At 40.4% G+C, this 21,245-nt stretch overlaps 1 protein-coding gene across 49 annotated transcripts in view; it reads left to right on the top strand.

Moving 5' to 3' along the window:
- Positions 1 to 21,245, top strand: part of GTDC1 (glycosyltransferase like domain containing 1) — a 183,149-nt gene that overhangs the window by 49,768 nt on the left and 112,136 nt on the right. For 27 of the 49 annotated variants that reach the window (XM_040560677.1, XM_040560661.1, XM_040560668.1 and 24 more), the window contains one exon: positions 8,794 to 9,004. The exons of 18 other annotated variants lie outside the window; for them this stretch is intronic. In XM_040560677.1, coding sequence (XP_040416611.1) covers positions 8,823 to 9,004 — 182 coding nt within the window. In that variant the 5' untranslated portion in view covers positions 8,794 to 8,822. Of the gene's footprint in view, positions 1 to 5,473; positions 5,607 to 7,784; positions 7,943 to 8,793; positions 9,005 to 21,245 lie in introns of those variants that run through there. 4 more of the 49 variants (XM_040560648.1, XM_040560644.1, XM_040560647.1 and 1 more) reach the window with 4 other exon arrangements.

The following is a 21,245-nucleotide window of genomic DNA, read 5'->3' as shown; positions in this document are numbered from 1 at the left end:
GCTCCGAAGCCTTTGATACTGCCTCAGCCCCTTCAGAGGGCTTAGTCTAGACTTTATAGTGCAATTATTTACAGGAAACATAATGCTGCGCCACTAAATAAAGTTGGCAACTCTAATTGCACTAGATTTATAAATCGATGTGGGTAACATATCTTTCTGTATGCGAAGCTGGAAATAGGAAAAAATATTCTTAAAATGGAAAAATATGTTTAGGGCTGTATGAAGTCCCCCTTTGATGTCGTGTGACATTTACTATTGAATCTGAGAGTTTTCAAGTGGTTTCTGAAAGAAAAAACATGATCCTGCCTGGACAGGAGTTAATGAGATGTATTCCTGTGTTCGTAGGGTTGTAGTACGAAGCGTTGCTTCGGTGCTCTCTTGAAAAGGCGAGAGTTGTACGAATGGAAGATCAAAAATTGTTTCCTCTAATGAATTCAAATGGTACTTAATAGTTAACTTTTTTTTGCCTTAATGTTACTTTATGAATTGGAAGAACATCACATCCAGACTATTGCGAAGATCTAATACTTTAATGTTGCTTCTTAAAAACAAATGAAAATCTGATGAGTTATTCTCTTCTCTTAGGTAAGCATTTTGTAGGTTGGCCAAATCCGCATGATTATCACACTAAATTGTTTGTGTTGCAGGTTTTTATGTGAATAAAATGGCAGATACATTTGGCACACCCGTTAAGGTCCAGAATAAAATTCCACAGTTGAATTTTGTTTTGAAGTAACCTTACTGGAGTGTGTTGTGAAGTGACACGTTTGTCCCTTAGTAATACTTCTCTGTGGGGGACTCCTCCCAGATTTCACAGCAGAACTAGAGCTGACAGTAGAACTCATCCCATCCTTTTTATTGACTCAAGGTGTGACTGAAGATGCAGATCCTTTCATCACATATTCAAATGGATAGTTCCTGACTGTAAAATAAATCTGGCTTGTGCCCACTCAAAAGTTGCTGCCAAACATCTCAGGCTACCAAGCCTAATGTTTAAATTAACTCTTGGAGTCCCAGCTTTTGTACAAGAAGGGTGTTTTAAAGGGCTAAATAAATCCCAAACTGCCATGATAGAGAAACAATTCAGTATTTATTGTTTAAGGTTTTACCACTTCCAATTTACTGTAGAAAACCTACTTTCTGATGTAGGATGCTTTTATTAGCATGCAGAGCAGTTAATGGTGGCTTCTAACAAGCGGTTGGTCTTTCAGTTAATTACCTAATATGAACTATAGACAAAACTTTTCAAATATAATTAGTTAAAATGTTCCCATGTAGTTTTTTAAACGTATCTATGTGCTTAAACTGGATACAAATGCAGGTTGTAATGTGTACCTTTCTATACAAAAACTGGTCTGAAGCCCAGAGTGCGTGGAGCCCATTTCTCATCATATTCCTAATAAATTGGAGGAATTTCAACATGCCAGCCTATTATTAACCAGCCTGGTGCTTTTTCTGTAATAGGGAACTAGCAACTAATATGTCTCCTGTCAAGTTTAAAAATAGCGCTACGTCTCCCATTACCACACCTATTAGTTCCCTATCCACTCAGAGAAATTCTAAATCAAGTTTCTTTCATCTATTTAAACCTAATGGAAGGCTTAGGATCACAGATGTTATCAAATTTATAGCAATAAGTACACTACTGAAAAAGATGAGTCTTGAAAACTGTCTTGAGCCTTCAAGAGTCATAAACACAGTCCAAAAAAGTTGGGTAAAACCAATGTGCCGTAAACCAACATTAGCAGTCTCTTAAACTGAGTTATCGCTATTCCAGGCTTTTGAGTTACATGGCAAATGGGAGCTTATAATTAACTGTTAAATCAGAGTAACTAATTTTCTACCAATTACAATTGCTAACCATGCATTTGCTGGTTATATTCTCTTATTAGATCTATTATTTTTGCTTTTGAAAAGCCTGTTACTGGATGATGAGCTACCCAAAAATCAGAACATTTTGTGAAGATGATTGATTGTTCAATACCTAGTGCTGTGTAGTGAACTCACGTATACTTCTGTAAATATATTGGGACCATTAAAAGGAGGAAGAGGAACAGAATCAATGGAAGAGTAATCCTGTGTGCTGGCAATGGGTCCTCATGGCTACGGTCATTTCCCCAGCAGAGCCTGGGCCCTGTTTCTCCATCACACCTCTTCTTTGACTTTGCCCATTCTCTTTTGGCTTAGAAATCAAGAAAGCTTTCTGCTAATTAAATATCAGAAATATTTGATTTGTCTTTTTCAGGCTGTACATGCAAAAATAGTTTGCAGGTGGTGTCTGGTTACTCTTGTGCCATACCCTGAATAGTACTTAGTTTCACGTACACTACTTAGGAGGTCAGTTAGAGACACGCAAACCGAGTTGTGTATTGTAATTGCTGTTCACAATGTAATGCGAATCAGGAGATTGGTCAGTGAAATTTTCCTGCAACTGTTTCCTGTGAGTGCTGTGCTCCAAAGGGAGACGTGTACTTCCCCGCTGAGGCAGTGGGGCTGTGTGTGGTTTGGAGTTAACCATAAATGTGATGCACAGATGTTTTTCTCAACTGGAAAAAAAAAAAGCAATAATTTACTTTGTGATACAGATTAAGATCTTCAAAGATTTTGATTGAGGGTGGCTAGAAGTATAGATGGAAAGTACTCATGACAATCTTAGACTATGTCAAGAAAGAAGGTGAAAAGAGAAAATGTCGATGATTAAACTTCCTTGCTTTCTCATATCTGAAAGAAAAAAATAACAGCATGAAATGATGAAGGCCACTAGTGCTTTTATATAGATAAAATAATAAAGCGATGGAAATGAAAATACTGAGTTTTAAAACGCATACTCTGCATGTGCATTAACAGCTTTTTCCTAAGGATTTATAGCAGCATTGTTTACTTAGCATGCTCAGGATAACGTACAGATTTTACAGCATGCTACTTTTTAAATATGTAACCCCCAAAAGGAGCCGTGACAGTCCCTTGTGTCAGGGTGTCTCCAGATTAATAGCTGTGGGACATCTCTAAACCGTAACTTCTGAGTCCTGCTGTTGTATTTCAGGGCTGAAAGCACAGATGTACAAACCGAGCCCTGCAATCCTCACAGTGTGCTTTTTGGTTAAGATCACAATGCTTTTAAAATTCTACTGTTTGCAACATCTTGCTGAAATCTAGCAAGAATAAAGGCTGCAAGAGCAAATGCGTTTCCTTTAGGAAGCCGGGGATTGCTGCCACTTGTCAGCAGGTGAGCAGGGATTCGGGTGTCAAACAAGTGGTCCTCAAGGTGCTCCTACGGGGGACGCAGCTTAGAAGCTGGAGAAGTTGAAGTCATGCTGTGGATTTGAGAGGAATTTAGTCTTAAAGTTTATGAATCTTAGTGCATGGTTCTTCTCTGGTGGGCCTGCAGCCTGTGACAGAGGCAAGCTTCTGACTGCTAGCGGCTGGTCTCAAATTTTGGGGGATGAGGAAGCTGGGGAGGAGTCATACTCATAAGGGTTACTCATCCCATCCCCTCTGCTGTCATGGTAGCCTCTGGTACTGAACACAAATTATCCACAGTTGTTGTTCTGGGGTGGGATATTTCTGCATCTGCATTGCTCGCAGTCACTCCAATAGCGAAAAGCAGGTTTTAAATAAGAACCCTATAGGCTGTGAGATGGAGGAGTCTGCTGGGCCCTGAACCAGCCACATGATTTGTATGTACATCACCTCTTTGCCTGCTGCCAGAGGGAAGGCAATACTGCAGAAAAGCTTGAAACGTAGAAAATCTTTTAAAATATATTTAACTTAAAAACTTGACTTAAAAGTTTGTCATTGGGACTGGTGGTAGAGCCTGTAAGTGCGCTATGAGTGGTCTGCCAGTAGCCATCCATGTGGGTTTTGCATCAGAATGAAAGTGACTCACACGTGTGAGAGCACGACTTGTCGAGCACGAGAGTGGGACCCACAAAGCTCTTACTTTGAAAGTGAGTTTAAAAATTAATAATTAACTGCATGTTTTAAAGCGTATTACAAGCAGCTGATTTTACAGCATGTCTTAAAATAGCCCATAGAAGAATGAGTTAGCAGTCCTTTAAGCAACTACTTCAAATAAGGGTGGTGAATAAGTTTGATCCTGAAAGGGATTTCGAGGCAGAGTTCACAGCTGGGAATACTTACCTGACTGGGACTGCTGGGACTGTGCCATTTTCCCCTAGTCACTCTGCTTGGGTTTTTGGCTGGGAGCTGACTGTCAGCGTAACGAACACAGTCTCAACGAGCATACACGTAGATCGTAAGCAAAGTGACATAAAATTCAGTATTTGAGTATTTGGTGAAATAAAAGCAGGCGGTGCAGTGCAGCCTGCCTTCAGGGTAGCAGTCGTGTAGGTGCGTGCAGCTCTTAGGTGGTGGATGGGTCAAAGTGTGGTTTCTGGGTGTCACCAGCAGATTAATGCTGCTGCAGATGTCCAAGTAAAGGTGAACAGTTCTGGTTTACCACTTTCTCAAAAGAAGTAGCTATTTCTTACTTTTTCCAGGTGATTTATATAAAAGATAAATCAAGTGGCGTTCTCACTTGGTGCAGATGTACAGTTCAGTAATGACTTACCCCCGGTACTTTTGGGTGATGTAAATACAAGTTAAATTTTGGTCAAACATTCAAGATGCAGTTGTGCTAAAGGTACAGCTCCGGGGTTTCTGTGAGTCATTGCCGTGAGTAGGAGGGCACCGCGGCCGCTTTCAATGTAGGTTACTGTGTGTGCACGCTGCCTCGAGCCTTACGCCCTGCGTGTGTGTACGGTGCGGGGCTGGGAGCCAGACGGGGCAGGGGGCACAGCGGTGGTGGCCCTTTGGGAAATCCCATCTCACCAGGACGTGGAGCACTGAAAGGTTTTACCCGTAATAGGCATTGCAGCATATTTATCCGAAATCATCAAAGGCTGCAGGTTTGTTTATGTACACAACGCATACCTGCTGGCTTTTGTAGCCAGCTGAGTGTGCTCTGGATACGGCGGTGGAATAAATTTCTCATGTGTGTGGGACTGTGACCGTTGAAACAATCATTACTGAAACCGTATACCTTATTTCCTGTAACTAATAGCAGCTCTCTACCTATGGAATATATTAACAGTTATTCCCTTGGTTTTGGATTGTTGCTCAACTATTTGGTTGGACAGCTATTTGCACACGATCTGTAATTTATGTTGTCTGAGTACGTCAACGAACAGAGCTAATTATGGCTTCCTGATGCGAGCGGTGCTGATGCTTGTGAAACCACACTTCTGTGTCTAAGACAGAGCGAATGTATGTTCCTTAATAAATCATGGAAAATGACGAGTTTTCTCTACCTAGGCTGGTTAACAAAAAAAAAAACTTCAGTTGGTGTTTACCTAGAGTTTAAAATGAAGTGATGGTTTCTGTGGCTAGTTGAACAGTTAATTCTTCCGTGCCTTTAAAATAAATAATTACTGCTCTGTATAGAATAGAAATTTATTTATTCATTTTTACAAACGGGCCCGTTTAGGGACTTGCAGCGAGTCCAACACTTACTGTTTTGCTGCAGCAGCTCACCTTGTGGCAGAGTGACAAAGTCCTGGACGAGCATCACTGAGAGGTGCTGACTGACTTACGAGAAGTCTCACGAGGTACCTGAATTTATCAGCACCTTACCATACCTCTGTAATAGTCACGTAGCTAACACTGTTACTGCTTAGCAGCCTTTTCTTATCCCAGCTGGTTTTTGTTAACGTCTGTCCTGAGGAAGGTGCTGCAGCATGCGGATGGGGTACATGCAGTGCAGGGCATTTTGCAAGCACCGTGGTGCTGTGCTCCCGAGGCTGGGGCTGAGCTGCTGGCTCCGTGGAGAGGAAGCCCTGTAATGGGAAAGGGGAAGCAGTTCTGTTTTTCTAACGTTTGTTGTTTTCTTTGAAATGGGTAAAAGAATACCTGGAGTGATTTATATTTAATTGAGGATCGCATTCCATCAGATACGGTGAATGTTCTCAGGCCATTTATCATCTGTGTCTTTTTGAGACCTCCACGGAGCATATAGTACATATTTACCTTAACTTGGCTAGGGCAAGGGAAATAAAGCAAAAATAATAGATGTTATTTTTGTGTGTGAACAAAACTGGAAGCCATGTGGATGAAATATGAGGTAAATGACTCTGTCCTGCCTCCTCCGTGACTTTTTAAATACAAGGAGTTACTAGTTATGTATAATGCAATTTCCTTTGCATTATCAATGTATGTTTTTAAACCGTGCAGTTCAGTGGCTGGCTTTTTTGTTGTTCCAGATTAGTCAACCCCTGAAGTAACCACGACATGTATTGTGCTGCCACCATTGTTTAGTAGTTTCATATTTAAGTAGCATCTTAAAAACAAAAAACAAAACACCACCATATACTGCTCTTTATGTAACGTGTTTACTAAATCAAACAAGATGGAAATTATTACAGCCTATTTTGCATGTAGGTTGCATGACACTAGGATCCTGCAAGAGCTACCTAACACGTACCCCAAGGGCATCCTGTTGGGAAAAAGGGTTCTTGGTGTAAATAGCCAAAAGGAGGTTGTTGTATGGCCACGTTTGTGTAATACTTGCAAAATGCTTTAAGGAATAGATGTAAAGGAAGGAAGATAAGTGCAGAGTGACCGAGGAAGCGCCAGGATCCGTAAGAAGGAAACGTGAGAGCCAAAGAAGCCTTCTCCTGTCAGCACGCCTGCTTGCTCTGTCCCAGTGAGGAAGTTCAGCGAGAAGTGCTGCCGAAGAAAATCAGAGAGCACATTGTCGATTCAGCTAAAGCTGGTGATAAAAAAAAAAAAAAAAGGTTTCAGAACTAGTCTGATGAAGTGTAATTTGATCAGATAGTTTATGAACACATTCCTTTATTACTGATACCACTAATGATTGGTAAATTCACGGTAACTCATTCCCACTGAGTGACTGACTCAGTGACATTTACAGCCTTTCCTGCACCCCTTTTTTAGGGGGGCTGAATTTGCAAAATGCTTCCCTCTATTCCTTTGAGTTACATTTTCAGCGACGTTTGATGACGAGCATGGCATAATTAATTGCAAATTGTTCTGTAGGTGAATAGTGCATATTCTGAACACAGCTTGTGTTTGTATCGCAGTTATTACCCTGCTTGTTCCAGAAGGGCTCTGGAGTAGGGATTAGGATTTCAGTTGCATCATTGTGAATTCAGAAAACGCCAGTGATTTCAAAAGTGTGATTCTGAAATTAGGTCAGTGGAAAAGAGATCAGAATCTGCCTTGCTACCTGTGAAGATGCAAACTCCAAACTGAAGAGAAGTCTCTGCTTCCAGAAGATGATTATTTTCCTTTTTGAAAGGAACATATTTGTCAAAAAAATAATGTATCTGAAACAGCGTGGGGGAGTGAGTAATAGAACAAATTAGAACCTGAATCCAGGCTGTGTTATGATAGGAATGAACATGGGATACTTTTCTTCTTGCTCATTGATCTGTAATGACCCACAAGTTCGATGTCGCTGTTTTATCTTGCACACTGATGGGCCAGTGGCTCAAATCTATCTGGAGGTCTCTTATATTTTGTCTTCTAATTAAATTTCTGCAGTATTTGGATTTTTGTTGCTGGCTAGCTGATCTTTTGATTGCTGCAAGTCACTTGTAGTTTTCAATTTTTCTAAAATCTGATCACAGACAAAAATATCGTTTATCTGTGTATATATATACAACTGAACTTGATTTTAACTAAATTTCAAGGTTGAGATTTGAGATTGACTGAGAATTTGTGGGGAGTACATAGTTCTTTACCGAATTCTCACTTCTTGTCATCAGAGCCTTTGAGAAGATAAGAATTACAGTCTGAAACCACTCGAAATGACAGGTCACAACATGCAGCATCAAACAAGAAGCCCAAGCAAATAAGTCGGCGGAGAATCCTTCCTGGTCAGGGTATTTTGAGAAGGGAATCATCAGAAGGGCAGTCACGGATGGTAAATACTTTTCAGGGTTTTGTTTTCAGCGTTTTTATTTGGTGGTGTTGGTCAGAGCATCTGAGCAGCAGCTTTTCAGTACCCCAAGTGCGTGACTCATGAAACATGAGCAATAGTCACGGGGTTTTCGTCTTTCCCTTCACTTTGGGCAACACGTTTTGCTTCCTGTTTGTCAGCAGCCCTGTGGCTGAGTGTGTGAGAGCTTCCTTAAGCCGGCACTGTTGTTCTCTTCCAGCCATTTTGGAGCACTGAGAAATAATGTGGTTTGCATCTCCTCTGGGGTCCGAGTGTGTTGCTCCAGGGTGCTCCCAGCAGCAGGGGATGCAGGCAGGTTCTCGGACTGCTGGTCCCAGGCAGGCTCCTTTGAGCCCTGGCCCCGGTCTGCTTTGCCTGAAATGTGTTTGAATTGTTCTTTAGCTTTTCCTACTTCTAATAAAAGGGTTAAACCTGTGTAAAAGTGAATAGAAAGCATTTCATGGACATGTCCTCTAGTCTGTTGAAGAATGATGTATTTATGAGTGTGTAAAGTAAAGCTACTTTTAAATATTTGATTGAAAACAAAACAAATACCATATTTTTAAGTCTTGCACATTCTGGTTCCTTTAAAATTTCAGATGGTACTTTGTAATGGTTGAAACTAGTAGGGGTGATAATGTTGTCATTATAATTAAGTACCATTTTTTGAAGTAAACCCATGAACCTAATATGAAGAGGAAAAATGAAGGCACTGTAAGGCCTCACAATATGTTTCTGTTTTTTCCAATATTATTTACTTAAAAACAGAAAGCAAGCAAACAAAACAAAAACCTGGGTATTTCTACAGTAAAGTATTTTTCTGTTGTCATTTCCAGACTCCAGGCAGAAGTGAAGCACTAGGAAGATGACCGTTCTTCTCATTGAAGCTTTTTATGGGGGCTCCCACAAACAGCTGATGGATCTTCTTCAGGAAGAGCTGAAAGAAGAATGCGTGCTCTGTACGCTCCCTGCCAAGAAGTGGCACTGGAAAGCACGGACTGCTGCCCTTTATTTCATGCAGACGGTGCCAACAAATCCAAATTACAGGTAACACAGGAGTTGAATAACCTCAAAGCTCAAATTACAGGGAGGCCTTTAACAGGGTCTCTTGAGCTGAATCTTCAGTTCTGTGCATGCAAGTGCATGTGCACAGGCAGATGGAGACTTGCAGTGGACAGTAACAAGTTGGTCTTCTTGCTCTGATTTCTTTGGGTATAAATATGGGAAACTACCACAGTGCTTTAGAGTTTCTTAAAATACTTTGGCTTGCATTCCTAGTCCTTTAAAGTCTCCAAGAATGCACGCGTATAGATATCTACTTATGTATATGTACATTTTATTTTAAAATTATCAAGTGATTTCAGAAATAAGGAAGGGTTTAAACTGTTTTTCACTGATTTGGTTGAAGGGTGGCACAGATGTGAACACTGCAAGTTTCCTTACTTGCCCTCCCAGTTTATCTATTAGCAAGTCTGATTTATCAGGGTGTACTACTCTGGCTGACCCAGAGGATTAAGGGAGTCATTTTATCTTAATGATTGTCCGGTTCTGTAATGTGTCGGCACCTGTAGATGTCAATTATGTGTTTAAGTGGCAAATTTCTATCAGCTAGAACCTGGGCTGATAAAAGTAGACTATTTAGGTCAACAGATAGCTATCACAGAGCGAGAAGCAGTCACTCCAGAACCAAGCTGCCTTTAAAACCAGTAATTTTGCTTGCCCTACCTGATCAGTTGAGATGTGGTGAGATGATTGCGAGGCAGCGCCACCGTGCATGGTGCAGTGCATGCACCACTGGGGTGCACAGCACAGCACCACGGCCTCGGCTGTAAATCAGCACCTGGCTGACTTTGCACCTGTGTGGAGAGGCACTGTTGGTGCTCTGGGACATTTCAGCACAATCACCTTCTTTTCAGCCACAAAGTTAACTTCAGCAGGGCTGCAGGTACACTCGAGTGAGCTAGTTAGGCTTTGGAGCTGGGTCTGGTGTTTGTTACTCCAGAAAGGAGCAAGTAGGCATAATAGACCAGGGAAGGAGTGTAATATTTTCAAGAGTATATCTTGTGGTGTAGAAGGCTGCATTTGAACAGGGTTCCCCAACCCAGTGTTCAGTCTGTTTTTGAATGCACACTGTACACATGTTCACCTTTTCTCTTCCTGTTTCTGGCTTGCGTTTCAAATAAGCTGCTGTTCCAAGCCAAGCATTATAATTATTCTTCCCGTTTGTCTCGCACAAGGTATTTATCATTGGTTTCATCTTGCTTTTCTTTTGCAACAATTTTGTTTTGGAGGAGTATATATGACAAACTGTTATGTAAATTTGTCTTGTATCACAACCACATCCTCCAACGCATCGCAATGTTATCTGTGTTCCTTCAAGGTCAGCAGCCCAAGCTGTCCGGCACTAACTGTATTAAACTAATCAGACATCACTCATAGACATACACTTCATTAGTTTAACTTACAGTTACATTGACCCAAGATAACTTAACTCCAATTTGTCAAGTAACCCACATCTTGGGAAAGGGGGGGAATGACGATGACTTTAAAAAAAAAAAAAAAAAAGGGAAAAAACCCAGCAGCTTGAAAACTCACTTGAAGTTAATAAACTTGCAATCTGTCATAGACTTATGTGCAAATATAACCTTTACTGACAACAAATAAATCTGATCAAACCAATAGTGCATCTTAAAGAGAAGAAAGCTTTTTTTCTTTGCTGATGCTGTTAGGGTTTGATTAGACAGAATCAAATAGTCAAAGTTCACAAAGATGCAGTATCTAAAAAAGGATACGTACCTTATCCTCAGCTGCGGGATAAAATTTTAGGAACGAGGGCTGATAGGACTGGTGAGAGGAAAACTGATTAGAGGTACCTTCTACTTTGCATATTTTTAATGTTTGTTTTGTAATTGAATGTTTCAAGTATTTTATTAAATTGAAAGCATAAATGCATCAGACTACAACCTAATGAAGCTGGTTACTCTCTCCTACTAGAAAATTATTGATTAAAATTAACATTGATTCTTTTATTTCTGGCTTGCTAGTAACCATTTAAGATCTGCTTCCCAGGCAGTAGTTTGCTTGTGAAGATGAAATTATCAAACTGGCAGGAGTGTATGTTTTGAATTACACATTTAAATATTTAAACCTTCTTGTGAGGTAGTGGGAAATAGCAAATCTACATTATTTACAACATTGACGTTATTTGTAGAACAAAAACAATTTCTTTTCCAAGCGATGTTTTTTAAGTACGACATTTCATAAATACCTTGTTTCTGTTTGTGCATTTCGTGATACAGAAAGGTCACAAATATTTCAAGTGCAAACGCTCCTGGTAACTGTGCCGCCTAACTGAATTTTACTTTTCCAGCTGTACTTTATTTCAAGCTGCTGGTTTGTGGGAGAAATAATACTGATGCAAACTCTCCTGATAATTTTGCTCTATGTATACAGCATATGGCTGTATGTATACCTTTTTAAAAGATAGATACTTCTGTTCATATGAGCTAGTTATGGGAAGAAGGCAGCCTTGTTACTTTCCAAGTGAGGTTCGGTGCATTGAGTAACAGCCTTAAAAAGTGCTTTTGAAGCAGAACATGAGCTGAACAATGATAGATGTTAAAATGAGATACTCTGCAGTGACCGGTGAGTTTGTGATGAACTTGCAAATAGTTATTTATCGGAGAACAGACGTGTACTCCCTCGAGCGAGACCCGGGGTGGCCAAGTTCCTGCTGCGAGCGGTGCAGCCGATGTCTCGGTGCGCGGTGAGTGATGTTCCCCTGAAGAGCGAGGAGATCTACCCAGCCTGTTGCAGGGAGTTATATCCTCACCCTTCAAGGGGAACACGCGTATTTTGGAAGGTGTCACAGACTTAGGATTTCATCTGCAGCACTGCGCAGATTTATATTGCTTCCCTGATGTAAAGGCTGTGCTGTGTTTCTCCAGATAATGTTCTTGTCTATTTTCATGGCTTCTTTGTGTGTTGTTAAACCACCTCCCATCTTCATTCATCTCCTTAAAGGAGGACAGATGCCCCGATGAGTATGGAAGATCAACCACGCAATGCGTGCCCTAAACTCAGCAGCCTTGTAAGCAGCTTTTTCTAGGTGGCATGCGTAGCTGGTAAACCTAACGTGCTCGAATATAGAGAGGGATGTGTTAGAGCCACAGAGCGTTTCTCAGAGCTTTCTTGAATTGCCCTGCAGAGACTCACGTGATTTTTTCCTTACTGCCCTGATTGGAAAGGAGGTGTCTGTACGGGGGCTACGTTAGGACGAGGAGTTTGCGCGTGGTCCAACTGCAGCTTTTCAGAGCCGCCTCCTGTTGGAAAGGGAGCAGACAAGGACTTCTGCAACTCATCTCTCCTTTCTACCACTTCCCCGCTCTCTCTCTCTGAGTAGTAGGAGCAAGATGGTTTTGTCTCTTCTCCAAATTTTTGGCTTCTGAGAAACGGTGAAATTTTTCTCTGGGAGTTGTGGTGCAGTCCTGCGTTACGCTCCTTCACCCCAGGAGTCACAGCAATGCAGCCTTTTCTAGGTGGCAATTTCCAAATTGCAGCATTTGAAACAGGCTGAAAAAGGGCAGTGTTACTGCCTGCTTTTTGTAGAAAACTTTTTGCGGCAACCCCAGAATTTTGTTATCGGCTGAAGGAATATTAGCATCTTTATTCCATAAATTAGGGAGGTCCGGCACAGAGTCGTGACCTCCTCCGTCAGGCTGCTTGCAGGCTGCGGAGCCGATGTGTTGTCTGCTTTGTCTCCCAGCTTGCTTCAGACAGCTTAAATTCTCTGATAAATGTAGATGTGTGATCTTGTTGAAAATTGTTTTCCATAGCACATAATGACTTTTCACTGGTTCGAAGAAGCCTTTAACAAAAAAGATTTTTAGATATTTTTTTCCTTAGTTAAGGAAAGTTCTCAAATTTGAGAATATTAAAACATTTCATGAAAAGGTAAATATTAGTTGCTTTTCTTTTTCCTGTAATTTTAATCTTTATTACCATGAAATAACTTACAAATTTAAAATAATAAAACAATCAACATGACACACAAGAAGAACACAGTTTTGTTTTAATAGAGGCTATTCTCTGTAGAAAATGTGACCCAAATACAAAAAAAAAATACAAGATTTTGATTTGAAAACAAAGTGCATTGTAGCTTCCAGTTTGTTTTAATAGTACTGCTAAATTATTTTCAAAAAAAAAAAAAATATTGTGTTACAGTCAGTACTGCCCCCCAAGTAGCTGTTCATATGAATAAAGATTTTATTTGTAACAAACTCTTGCCCTGAAATACCTCTAGGGTAAATGTTAGTATATATATACCCCCTGATACTTGACAACTATATTTTAAAGACAAACTCTATGCCTTTTACATTTTACAAAAGAGAAGAAAAATCATTGTTTCAATTAATAGAGCTCTGAAAAAATTTGAAGGGTGTGGTGGTGAGCAATGTATATCACATTCCAAGAGTATATAACGGTGATGTGTGTGCGTTGGTTTGTTTTGCTTTTTAAATAATATTTTAAGATTACCAGATTAAAGATTGTTTCAGATCTGATGCTTTCATTCTGTTCTATAAGGAAAAAAAAAAACATGCATTATTATAGAGTGAATTCTTTGCCAAGTGACGAACTGGTGGTGTTGAACGTTGAACACTTTCTGATCGTGATCCTGTAATCTTGTATTCCAGTGAGTAATTCAGTGTACGAGCAATCCCACGAAAACATAACACAACTTGCATGGGTGAGCATTAGTAAATTCGAGTACTTGGTACCTTCTAAATACATTCTTTTTTAAAAAAAACAGCCTGTAAGTAGTAAGTCCTGGGGAAGAAGTTGAAGATTAGAATTGAAGCAAGGCAGTCAAACTTCAGGCATTTCTTTTAAAGATGAATACACAGATGCCCATTTGTGCTGGAACACTTCTGTCTTCTGTCTGTATGTCTGCATGTCAAATACGGGCACCTTCTCTGTGGGAAGAGGAATCATGTTCCCCAGGTTAGTGGTCTTCCCAGCTTTTGGCCCTAGTAGGGGTCAGATAATAAATAGTGTGTGTAGTAGTATGTTAGTTAAATGAAATATAACCACATACCTAAAAAAGTTTATACTCGATACTTATTTTTGCATATTTGATGGTGTTTGCTTTTGTATGTAGGTGAATAAAAGTTGACCCTGATTTTGGTATCCTTTTTTTTCCCCTTCTCATTGAGCTTAAGAAGTGTGTGTGAATGGTGTATTTATGCCAGATTGAGTTGGAACATGCTCCTAGAGAATAGGTTTGTGAACCATCTTTTGTACTTTGATTGGGTGACCCAAAGGGGCAGAGAAATAAGGCGACTAAATGAAATAGCTGGTACCCCCTGAAGACAGGGCTTGGGTCCTATCTTTGATTAAAAATAACGTGGGTGTAACTTCCTCATTTCTATAGTCTCGCTGGTGGGTACAAATCACAGTGTGCTTACCTTGCTGTAGGGATGTACCAGGAATCACAGATCCCCTTCATTTTAAGGGGCAAAGTTCACTGACAGACGGCTGTAGGAGATGATGCTTCATCCCGAGTTCCTCATTCACACTCCCTAGCCGAATAAAGGGTCATTACTTCTTTCATTTCATTAGCACTGAACTTGATTTCGTTTCTTCCTTTTCTATTTTTTTTAGAAAAAAAAAATCCGTTGAGTTCGCCAAGGTTAGTTAACATGGGCTTGTGCAAACACATAGACATTCCTTCTGCCCACGCTTTGAACTAGCTGGTTGTGAGCTAGCGGCGCACCAGAAGGCCATATGGCCCTACCGGCGCCGTGTTGAGCCTCAACTAATAAGCCCTACCGAGATCCAAGACACAGGCACCGTGTACCGAGCTGAAACAACTTGGTGACTTCTGACCAGAGCTGGCTTCTGTCCAGCCAGCTTAGAGCGTATGTGAAGGGCACATACGTCCATATGGAAGCGCACGAAGCTCCGCAGCGTGTCGCAGATGATACCCTCCACTTTATAGCCCCGGATAATGGAGGTTGTCCCAGCCTGAATAAGGGGTGTGAATTCCTTTCTGCTGCGGGGAGCTTGGAGGCCATCTGATGCTGAGCGCATGTCACGTGGGGACGTACGTGCAGAACGGGGCTCGGTGTTGTTAGCTTAGTACCGCCCCAAATCTGTTCCGGAAACTTTGGAAAATGTTACCACTTAAAGTAAACTTCTTCAGAAGAGTGTAAAATCTAATGTATTTGAGAATTATTTTTATCAGAATGCTAATATAAATCCATGCTTTGTTAAAGCTGACAAAAGAAAAAATCTGTTTAGTATTTTTTTTCATGGGTAGACAGTGTAAATTAAGGTTACTGCTCCAGTAAAAGGCTTAAGTAAAGTCTCAGGACAAAGTCATTTCATACATTGAATAATACCACTGCTGTCTTCTGTCTCTGCTCAGGATTGGACTGCTAAAATTTTACTTTTCAGTATCCCGGAGAGGCTGCCTGAAAGTTTTCTTAAGTCGGCGAAGGAGGTGGGCTCTCCTTTGTTGGGCAGATTAATTACCTTGCTGCTGCGGCGCAGAGCAGCCAGAAGCAAAGTTCTGCTGCTTGAAGCCCTTGTGCACTGCGATGTTTTGAGAGTGAATGTTTTTATTCTTGGGTCTGGCTGTGTAAAACTGGGGGGGGGAGGATGCATGACACCCAGTGACAGCAACAAAAAATCTTTTGAGAAACGGGATAAATAATTTTGTAAGTAAACTACCTGAAATTTATTCAGGCAGGCAGCAATATGATCTTAAACATTCACTTTGCATTAATCAACTTTGCCTCAGATAAAATCCTGGCAGATGGTAGCTATTCATTTTAAAAGTGACAGGTTTTCTTTACATTTTTTTTGGTGTGTAACCCCCCCCCCACATGCACACTTGTCTCCAAAAAAGTTTAGTAGTATTATTTGCCCGACGTGCATTTTTCTTAACTACACTCCCGTTATTAAGCAGTTTCACAATTTGGATAGTTAAAAGGGGGTTTAGATGAATTTAAATCAAGGCTCCCTCCTTTGAAGTCAGTGGAAGTATATATGATCTCAACTTCGGCACAAATAAGATGAGAATGATTAACACAATTGCAACGAGAGGTGCGGGAGTGGGAAGTAAGCTAGTTGCGATTGGTGCATGATCTATAGACAGTGCTAATGCAAAATGGCAGTTGTCCGTTTGAAGTGTAAAATATTTGCTGAAATTCCAGAAAAATATTCTGATGAGACAATGAAAGAACAGTCTGTTTTTTCAAACTGTAGCATGTGTTTTTCCTTTATGTTCTTGAGTGCCTGGGGAAATCCTTATTTTTCTTTCTAAAATGAATTTTATGAATCACCTGGAGAATTGATATTTACATTGCTAGCAGTAAAATGTAATGAAATTGTGCATTATGATTCGGTACTTCTGCACTTAGGATTTTAATGAGTATTTTATCTGTCCTTTTAAATGGTTGCTGTGCATATATTTTATTTCTAGATTACTTATAGATTACATTTCTATTTTCAAATAACAAATATATACAGTACTATATTATAAAGAATATGATACTTTCTAGAATTCATTGTCATTTTAGTCCGTAACACTAATTTGATCTTCCAAGAGGAAAGAAACAGCTTTTGGTTTATATCTAATAAAGAGAAAAATCCTGATTTTCTGTTGTTCTATGCTGCTTTTTTCCTAATCTCTTTTTTTGTACCTATAAAACAAGTGATACAAATTTTGTCAGGTACGTGGTTTGCACATGATTTGGATTTATTGCTTTATATTCCGGTGTCATAAATAACTAGCTTTCTTAATGGGTACTTACAGCTTGGCTGAATTTTGTGAATTATTTATAATAGATTTTATGTAATGCAAACCGTTTGTAGCAAAACAGTCTGGGAGAAGATCTCCGTTAACACCGATGTTTTTTTCTTTTTGCGAGCATTATCCTGACCCCCGTGCACCGAAGGTCGCCTTTCTGTGAAACTCAGAGCGCTGCGCTTCAGGTTGCCAGGGCCGTTTCAGCTGCCAGTCTACAGCAGCCCAAGAATTCGAGAATTTAGTTAGGAAGGTTAGCGTGGAGCCAACGTGAAGAGGAGCTGTAGCCACGAGGGCTGCTGGCGGGAGGCGTGTTGTGGTCGGATCCGCCGCAGGGTGGCTGCTGCCGTGCGGAGCAGAGGCGTGAGGCAGCGGAGCATCTGGAGGGCCGCTGGACGCAACGTCCAGTTGTACCACAGGAGGTATCCTGGACTCATCATGGCAATGTTAAACCTTTCAGAAGCTGGGGGTTTCTAAATGGAATGCAGATGAGATGATTTAAAATATTTGTTCATATGGTCACTTCTCTCATCTCACAGTTTGTCACAGGATGTTCTTCTGGCAGCAGATTGTACTGGCTACTTAAGTGGTGTAGGGAAAGAAAAGCCTTCAAAACAGGCTTTCTGAGCAGTTGCATTCTTCGTGCATTTAACAACTGGTGTTGCTCGGCCCTGAGTGCTACCCTGTTTCTTTCTTTTTTGTGTCAGCCAGTTCAGACCATGGGCAGGCCTCACCGCCAGCCCAGGGCCGCCATCGGGGCAGCCCATGTTGCACCAGCAGCCACTCGCCTTTCCTACAGGGAATCCCACTGCCGTGGGCACCAGTGTGGGTGTTACGGGCTGGGGGGACAACCAGTACTCCTACAGCTCGGTCATGCAGCTCTGGAGTGTTTGTTAGCATCTGCTGGGGTGCCCCAGAGTTGCAGCCTGCGTTTTGAACGTGCTGAGCCAGCTGTTGGGATACAGAAAGGCTAGGTAGGTCACTCCAGGGAATGTGTTGAAGGGTGTTTTCTGGGTTTATCTCCTCAGTTCCTCTGTGATTACAGCTGTTTACAGGATTGTAACCTGCATGTGGCTATGTAGGCTGGTGATAGCTGTTAACAAGTGCTGCAGCTTGGTAGTGCTGCAGGGCAAAGCGGTGCTCCTGGGCCAATATCATGCAGTGCCTTATTCAGTGTCCCCTGCTTCTTGTGCACTGAATGTCCATAAGAGGTGGCCTGAGTGCATTAAATGCTCTCCAGAAGCATCTCCTCCTGGTTTAGCTTCATCTAAAAAAACCCAGTTCATGGTATTGGAGACCACTCTGGTGAGAGCTGAGGCGCAGTGAGTGAGGGTGGTGGTTAGAGTCGCTCCATAAATGCTGTTCTGAATCAAACTGAAATGCTGATCTAAACCGACCCATAAAATACTTGACTTTGTGATTTGTGATGCTGTTAATAAATATGCAGCATATACCTAGCCTGTAGTTTGATTATATGCCAAATGAGGGTACGTTGGACTGTGTTAAATTTAATACGGACTTCTGACTCCTCCAAACTGTAGTTTGATCAATTTGTTGCCTCCTCCTCCTCCCTTTTCCGCTAGTAAGCCCAAGTGTCTTGGGTATGATACCTGCTATCGGTATGCTTTGATTTATTATGATGATTAATTTATCTTACCTTGGAAAAAAAAAAAAGAACCTAAGTAAATTGTCTGTTCATTTGAATATCTTTGACAAATAGCAACCAAAAGGCTTTTCTCCTTATTTTATAATGAAGATTTTTTGCAATCTCCTTATTTCCTTGGACACTATTTTCCCTTTCTTGCCTCTGTCCTTTGTCCCTGTCTTTTCCTCCCTCCCTCCTGCACATATACTCTGATGGTCCAGTGGACACAGTCATTTTAAAGAATGCTTTCCATTTCAGAGCACTAATTTTTTTTATTGTTTATGTTTATAACCTTGCTGAATTGTTCATCACTTTTTGGTTTAGCTCTCTTAATTTTACTTGTTGCGCACTGGACCTTATGTTTCTGTATAATAGCAACTTTAAGAAAGAATGAAGGAAACAACACAAGACAACATCAAAAGTAGATACGTGATTTTATTTTTTTTTTGTTCAGATGGCTTACTGGAAGAATTTATACCTGTTATCTATACTGTTTCTAGTAATTACTAGGAGGAAAGATATATCTAGACTGATACATATATATAGAAAGATATATCTAGCCTAACATTTCTCACACCAATTTCACCTGATGTAACTACTTAAAATGTTTAATGATTTATAAAATGGTTTAAAAAAAACACCTAAAATGTAAATTATTCTAAAAAAAAAGTGGTAGAAAAATTATTTCAACTATTTTTTTTGTTGTTGCAGCTAAGCAGTATTCCTGCTGTGAGTCTTGTTAACATGTATTTTCTTTGAGTGATTTTTTTTAAACATAATGTATTTTGCATATAATGAAGATGTGTGTCTATTTGGAATGTGAAAAGATCTTTTCCGTGGAGTATTATTATATGAAGACATTTTTGAATGCATATAATGCTATGTATATTACATATGGGTGAATTAAAAAAAAAAAGAGGGGTAATTCGAGAATATCTGCAATTTTTATTTATGTAAAAGAATATCCCATTTTTAATTAAAGATGGAATTTAAGAATGATAAATGGGACCATTATCTAGTAGCAGTTAGTTTGCAGGCATTTTTTCCTACTCTTCTGCAGAGTGCTGCAGGTTTGACAGTGCCTTTGGCTTTTGTGAGCAAAATGCATTTCATACTTGTGACAGAATAGTTGTAACTCACTAAACATGAAACAGTTATCATACATAGCGACATCTCTATGTTTAAACCCCGAGGAACAGAATTATTTTAAACTGTGCATATGCAGAAATTTCCTGGTAATCAATTTTATTAGAAACATAGCAGCAGCTAAAAATTTTATATGCCAAATGTATTCGGAGAAATAGTGCTAAAGATACTAAAATTATGCAAGAAGACGAGATGAATTTTCCGGAGAAACTGTAATGAAAAAGTTATCTTTTATTTTATTTATTTTGTTTTGGAGAGAAATGATTCCTAAATTAACTTTAGGAGGCAAATTTCTCTTGTTATAGCTGTCCTGTAATAAATTGTAGATGAGCCAAAATTAGATGTTATTTCTGAAGGAACTACGCTACATCATACTGTTTACAGTGCTAGACATAACTTCTGTCTGCCTTGTAGCCATTGACAAAAAAGGAATGTGCGCTTTAGCCCTGTTTTCCTTCAAGGATGTCCAGTTCATCCTGACACTGGCAGAGGCTGCTGCAGTTTATGGGTAGAGTGGTGATGGGCAGTGAGTGCAGGGGTTCTCTACAACCAGCCTCACTATTTTGCACCATTTGGCAAAATTATTTTTGTTTTTGGTACTAGACTAGCCTTTTTCTTGTTTGTTCTTTTTTTTTTGACTTTAGGATGAAACAACAGCATCTAAATGAGTTTTTTTTTTTGATCAGCTCCCTGAAAATCAGTAGATGCTTTGAGAGGAACTTGAGCTCGCCATCAGGCATGATGCACCTCTTAGTATGACTTGTGGTTATCCTAGGAGCAATTAGCAACTCCATGCCTGCCCTGGTATCATACAGGGCATGCTGAATGACCCTGCTGTTTTCCCTTTTTCTCTCTGTTACTTTCACAGAGCATCAGTATCCTGACTGGGAGAGAAGTTCATTTGACTAGAATCCTCTAGAACGAGCCTTTGTCTTTACAAGGTCACTTTTGATGATGCCTTCAAGATACCAGTCAAGAGGCCCTGTATGAAAGGGGACTTAGTTACAGAGCTGTCTGCTCTAGACTTAACGTTAATGTCTACTCAAGTTTATATGGGTTGAATCTGGTTTACAATAGTGCTTACTCTCATGAGATTTCACACAGGCCTTGCAGAGGACCTTGTGGCCCCAAGCTACTTTTGAATCAGACTTGAGTAGTTTCTGTGGCTCTTGAGGTATTCAGGTCTTAAGTGCTTTAAACACAGACCTCAGGTCTTACCCAAGACTGAGGATCTCTAGGAAGGTGTCATAGAGAGGAGTTTCGAAACAGGACACTTCTAAAACACTGTTTTCCAGCATTAACAGATGTATGGAAGGTCATAGACATTGTGAATTGCATGGGGTCTCTGGGGTTCAGTCATATTAGAAGACAGGATTTATGGTGTCTCTGGCAGGCATTTTCCAAGGGACTGTTCTTCAATTATATTTCTTATGCATATGGCTCAGTTTTCTTAGATACTGAAGGATCTAGTAGCTTTTCTCTGCCTTCAAGAGATCCCTTGGTGGGTGCAAGACCAACATGTTCAGAGCTTGGGTGGAGGAGCGTTTGAGATGCTTGCTTCCAGCATTTTTAGGCTGTGTGAAGGATATTTCAGCTGTTGGGATGAAGGTCAGCAGCTGTTCTGCAAACTCCGAACAAAACAGGGACCTGAATTTTCTTACCTCAGACATCTGCTGCTGACCACAGAT

The sequence above is a fragment of the Cygnus olor genome, chromosome 6, assembly GCF_009769625.2.
Source record: "Cygnus olor isolate bCygOlo1 chromosome 6, bCygOlo1.pri.v2, whole genome shotgun sequence".
Taxonomy (NCBI): Eukaryota; Metazoa; Chordata; class Aves; order Anseriformes; family Anatidae; genus Cygnus; species Cygnus olor.
Note: the sequence above shows the minus strand (reverse complement) of the source record. Positions and strands in the feature narration are given on the sequence as shown.